Source organism: Tarenaya hassleriana, unplaced genomic scaffold (genome assembly GCF_000463585.1).
Source record: "Tarenaya hassleriana unplaced genomic scaffold, ASM46358v1 Cleome55, whole genome shotgun sequence".
Taxonomy (NCBI): Eukaryota; Viridiplantae; Streptophyta; class Magnoliopsida; order Brassicales; family Cleomaceae; genus Tarenaya; species Tarenaya hassleriana.
Genome location: NW_010968113.1, coordinates 20,842 through 26,073, shown reverse-complemented (window position 1 = coordinate 26,073; position 5,232 = coordinate 20,842). Strand labels below are relative to the sequence as shown.

General features: G+C 36.6%; 2 protein-coding genes across 3 annotated transcripts in view; both read left to right on the top strand.

Moving 5' to 3' along the window:
* Nucleotides 1-515: 515 nt before the first annotated feature.
* LOC104798636 (glucose-induced degradation protein 8 homolog) lies at nt 516-3,046 on the top strand. 2 transcript variants are annotated; one of them, XM_010520799.2, is made up of 7 exons: nt 516-729; nt 1,581-1,725; nt 1,863-2,010; nt 2,093-2,168; nt 2,289-2,400; nt 2,502-2,593; nt 2,697-3,046. In XM_010520799.2, the coding sequence occupies exons 1-7, from the start codon at nt 697-699 to the stop codon at nt 2,739-2,741; spliced, it is 651 nt and encodes a 216-aa protein (XP_010519101.1). In that variant the 5' UTR covers nt 516-696; the 3' UTR covers nt 2,742-3,046. The 2 variants fall into 2 exon arrangements, with proteins under 2 accessions (XP_010519101.1, XP_010519102.1); XM_010520800.2 differs by having other exon boundaries at nt 518-729; nt 1,584-1,725.
* Nucleotides 3,047-3,711: 665 nt separating this feature from the next.
* LOC104798635 (probable carboxylesterase 2) overlaps nt 3,712-5,232 on the top strand; it is a 2,121-nt gene continuing 600 nt past the window's right edge. The window contains exons 1-2 of the mRNA XM_010520798.1: nt 3,712-4,105; nt 4,760-5,227. Of these exons, the coding sequence (XP_010519100.1) occupies nt 3,765-4,105; nt 4,760-5,227 (809 nt within the window). The 5' untranslated portion in view covers nt 3,712-3,764. The remainder of the gene's footprint in view (nt 4,106-4,759; nt 5,228-5,232) is intronic.

The window sequence follows — 5,232 nt, the reverse complement described above, 5'->3', positions numbered from 1 at the left end:
GATAAAATTCTAAACTGTTGTATAAATAATATTTGTTTATATATATATATATATATATATATATATATATATATATATTAAAGTTACTTTTAATTAAATTGTTGGTGGTTATTTATTGGATTTACCAAGAAAAAATCTAAAAAAATATCTGAATTTCTCAATTTTCTTAAAATAAAACCTGAATTTTATTTGTTATCAAATGAAAATCTAATTTTATTTTTCAATAAAAATTAATTTCGAATTTTATAATCGTTATCATTTTTAAACATTAATGATGAAGTGGAATATGACAAATCAATATTTTTTTATCATATTTAACACATTATTATCTAAATACCACGATATTTTTATAACATTTTAAAAATGGCTATTATTATAAATTTTCGATTTATTTGTAATTTTAAAAAATAAATTGAGATTTTATTTTAAAAAATAAATTTTATATTTTATTTTGTAAAAATTGACATGATATTTTCCCAAAAATCATTGTTGAACCGTCGTATCCGCCATATCCGCATACCCGACCCGATTTGTCATTGTTGTCCCTCTTCTTCTCCATCTTACCCTCTCCTCCGAATTTCCCTTCTCTCCTCTCCTCCTCGCCGGCGCCGGAAATCACCACCGCCGGTTAGAATTTTTCTTCTAATTCTTCGTCATCTTTTCGTATCACGGGAGGCGTTGCACGGATTGTTAACCATGGATACCGATCCTCGACAATTAGACCACATCGTAAGTTTGTTTTTCTCCTCCTTTGTTTGAGATGCTCATTCATTCTTATGGGTCCTATGAAATTGGAACCATGGTCCTGATTTTGGTGATCCAGTCGCATTAATTCGGTTTGCACTGTGCAATAGAGGTATAGCCCTAGGGTTTGTGTTCGGCCTCTGCGATATGTCATGATTTTGAAAAAGATATGTAGTTTCGTTCGTAGATGTTTTGAAGCGACATTGTTGGTTGTTGCTCGCTTGCCCTTTGGTTGATAAGCGATTTACATTGAGATTCTTGTCTGTTTGCTTCTTTCCGTTTCCTTTCATCGCAGAGTGTATTAGTTAACTTGGTATAGCTTTGGAAGATAATGGTTTGATGTACACATAGATCACGCTTCGCTGTTGAAAATGTTTTGTTCCTTTGTAATACGAAAAGATTTCACATTCTGTAAGAAAACCCTAGTTTGTATGATGATGGTGGTGGTGGTGGTGGTGGTGATGATGATGATGATGATATCCCTGTGGCTGTGATATTGTCCAGAAGTTGTGGCCGTAAACTGTATGTAAAGGATTCTTCATGAGTGAGTATGGTGTACATGTTGAAGCGATCGCCAGAGTTTTTTATTACTTGAGGATGTGTTATATGTGATGCCTTTGGATATGGACATATTTGCTTCACAAGTTTTTCATACTGACGACTTTTCTTGTCAATAGAAGTCATTAACTTGTCAATAGTCTGGAGATTTGGTCATACACTTTCTATCTCGCTGGTATTACGTTGTTGATTGATTCCATTTCTTTTCTTTATAGTTTATATGAAATTTTATGTGTTCTAAACTCTGTTTTCGAAGCCTAAGTATTTCTCGGTGTTAGCAGGTAGTCCATGACAGTGACATTCACAACATTGTTCTATCATATCTTGTGCATAATTGCTTCAATGAGACCGCGGACTCGCTCGTTTCTTCTACTGGATTAAAGCAACCTGAAAATTATCTTGAGGGTATGGACAGGAGAAAACGTAAGTGTAATTGCTCCTATACATTGAAAATGGAAAATTTCGTTTGTGGTAAAACTTTCACCGTTGATCTGCTGCTAGATGATGATAATAGAACACTCAGTCGTCCCATTTGTTTTGCTGGGCTGCTTTATATTCAGGAATAATAAAGTTTACACTGGAAGGTAAGGCATTGAAGGCTGTTGAACTTACTGAGCACTTAGCAGAAGGCATGCTTGAAAAAAACAAGGAACTGCACTTTGATCTTTTGAGCCTTCATTTTGTCGAGCTACTCTGTGCTAGAAACTGGTGAGTTAGAAGATTGATATCCATGGGAACGTTGCATTTCCTTAGTGTCTTCTGATCTTAAACCTTATATCTGTTTGTGCAGCACAGAAGCCCTTCAATTCGCTCGGACAAGATTGGCTCCTTTCGGGAAGGACCAAAAATATGTTGAAAAGCTCGAAGTGGGTTTTGATTCTTGTTTGGCGTACTAAATCCATCTCGGTTTTTTCGCATGTTACGTCTACGGTTGCTTAAATTTCCTGTCTCAGGACCGTAAACCCTAGTTTGTTGCCCGGATGCAGGATGTCATGGCCTTACTGGCTTATGAAGACCCGGAAAAGTCCCCGATGTTTCACCTTCTCAGCTTTGAGCACAGACAGCGTGTTGCTGACAATCTGAACCGTGCAATTCTCGGTCAGTTCCTCTTTCCTTGAACAATATTTCTCTTGCTTCTTCCATGCCGCTGCCTATCTATTTCACAAGCTTTCACCCGTTTTCTTTCTTCATTGCGCCAGAGCATGCGAATCTTCCAAGCTACACACCAATGGAAAGGGTAATACAACAAGTGACAGTTGTGAGGCAGTACTTGAAGCAAGAGAGCGGAAAAGTAATCCTCGGGCTTTCGTTATCTATTTTTCTACCTACTCGTCTCTAAATGCTTCGTTACCGAATCATCGATTTGACGGAACGCCGGAAAACTCTGGTTTCAGGACGGGTTTCCGCCCTTTTCCTTGAAGGATTTCCTCCAAAGCTGAAAACACAGAGGCTGCAACGGTTGGCTATAGATCTCATCAGTTCATCTCCATTGAAAATCCGCAAAAAAGAAGCTCAGAAGTTGGTCCCCTTTTGGAAAAAGGTTCGTTTGGGGACTTGATCCCTCTACTTGAATTGGTTTATGCTTTCACGAATACGTTTTGTAAATTTTGCTCTTTTGTTATTTTTATGTGTAATTCAAGAAACTCGAGCTTCTTTTGTGGCACCATGAAAAGGTTTCTTTAGTATTTTTTACTTGTCGGATTCATACGTATGATTATGTGAACATATGACTTCTTGTTTTGTCCTGTTTTTTTTTCCTTGGGGCTGGTTGGAACTGGTGGAATAATTAATGTTATTAGACTAGTCAAAGTCATGACTCATATCTATATATATATATATATATTGTTTCTTTAAAAAATTTAAATAAAAAAAAAAAAGAAAATCCAAAAAACACACACTAAATTTCTCAAATTTAATTAAAAAAATAATAAACTTTTTTCTTTTCAAATAAACATTAAATTTTATAAATAAATTTAAAAATACATCAAACTTTTCAAGTATAAAAAAAATATTAATTTTTTTAAATAATTAAAAAAATATATAAACTATCTGCTATTATAAAAAAAATATATAATTAGAATAATCTTATATGTTTACATTGTCAACTCATTTTATTTATTTTAAAAATCGCTGTTATGTAATTTTTTTTATCAAAATTAAAAAATTTAATGTTTATTTAATAAAATAAAAAATTTAGTATTTTTTTAAGTTAATTGTTTTTTTACAATTTTCACAATAAAAAATGTAAAAGACATTTTTAGAATCTTTATTGCTTAAATATTAAAATCCGAAATTTGCGATATTTAATATTATGTTTATTTGTATTATAATTGTAAAATTAATTTATCTATCATAATTAAGTGGAAAAGTTGTCTCTCTCTTTGCACAAAAAGCTCAATAATGGCTCATCATGGTCCTTCGTTCTCCTTCTTCTGCAATCTCTCTCTCTCTCTCTCTCTCTCATGGAGTCAACAGAGAAGAAAATCTCGCTGGAGCTTCTTCCATGGTTGGTAGTCCATGAAGACGGAACAATAAAGAGAATCGCCGGAACCGAGACTTGCCCGCCCGGGTTTGACCCGGAAACCCGGGTTCTATCCAAAGACATAACCATGGAACCCGAAACCGGGCTATCGGGTCGTATCTACAGGTCCGATCCGGTTCTACCGGGTGGTAAACTTCCTCTGGTGCTCTACTTCCATGGCGGCGGGTTCGTCGTCGCCTCCGCTGCATTCCCCAACTACCACAAGAGTCTCAACAAGCTCGTCGCCGAGGGTAATATCATCGCCGTCTCCGTTAACTACAGGTAATCCGGTTTAATTTTGAAATTCTTTAACCGGCCCGGTTATCTGTTAAATTCGTGCTGTGCGTGTGCGTGTGCGTGTGTGTAATTCGCTAGATTGACCGCCCTTGAATTGACTCCATATAATATTTTGAAGTTGATGTATCATTATTCTTTTTTATCATATGATAAATCGGAATTATGATTTGGTTAGGCCTTAATAAAAAAATGAATTATGTATACTGAGAGTTTTTAATCGGTTAATTTAGTTTTTTGTTACGAAAGAAAATCAAAAATGTTTTTTATTCTGTAATCATGTTCGCGTGTGTTTATTAAATAATTTCACTAGATTTACCGCCTATACCATATAATATTTTTAAAGTTGTTGTATCATTGTTCCTTTTTTTTATAATCATATGATAAATTTGAGTTATGATTCGGTTCATTTTTTTATTTATATTAAATTATGCCTCTTCAACACTTTGATTTTAACAAATAAAAAGTCTAGTGAATTTTGTTTTCACAAATTCAATGTTTCAATAAAAAAATGGTGGGTTTATTAAGTTTGATTAGTTAATTAACTCAAATTAAAACGGAACTGATTTGGAGTTATGCATGACAACCATCATCACGTATTAACGGAATAGACGGCGATGATGATGATGATGATGATGTCAGGTTAGCGCCGGAGCATCCACTCCCGGCGGCGTACGAAGACTCATGGACCACGCTACAGTGGATCCGATCCCACATGACCCGACTCGGATCTGAACCCGCGCCCGGAACCGAGTCGTGGATCAGCGAGTTCGCAGATCTCGACCGATTATTCCTCGTCGGAGACAGCGCCGGAGCCAACATCTCTCACCACCTAGCAATCCGGCTCAAACGATCCGACCAGGACCCGAATCTGAAGATCCGGGGGATCGGGATGATCCACCCGTATTTCTGGGGATCGGAGCCGATCTTGTCAGAGGTGGACGATCCAGAGCGGAAAGCGATGGTGGATTCGTGGTGGAGATTCGTCGGCCGATCGGAGAGAGGTTGCGACGATCCGTGGATAAACCCGTTCGGAAACGGCTCGGCGGAGGTGGAGGATCTGGGATGCGAGAGAGTGATGATCTGTGTGGCGGAGAAGGACGTGCTGAGGGAAA

What these genes read in the sequence shown, in the direction of transcription:
- LOC104798636 (XM_010520799.2), top strand. Translation starts at nt 697, where the DNA reads ATGGATACCGATCCTCGACAATTAGACCACATC. An exon ending in CTCGACAATTAGACCACATC is followed by an intron (nt 730 to 1,580) that starts GTAAGTTTGTTT and finishes TCTCGGTGTTAG; the next exon opens with CAGGTAGTCCATGACAGTGA. An exon ending in TGAAGCAAGAGAGCGGAAAA is followed by an intron (nt 2,594 to 2,696) that starts GTAATCCTCGGG and finishes CTCTGGTTTCAG; the next exon opens with GACGGGTTTCCGCCCTTTTC.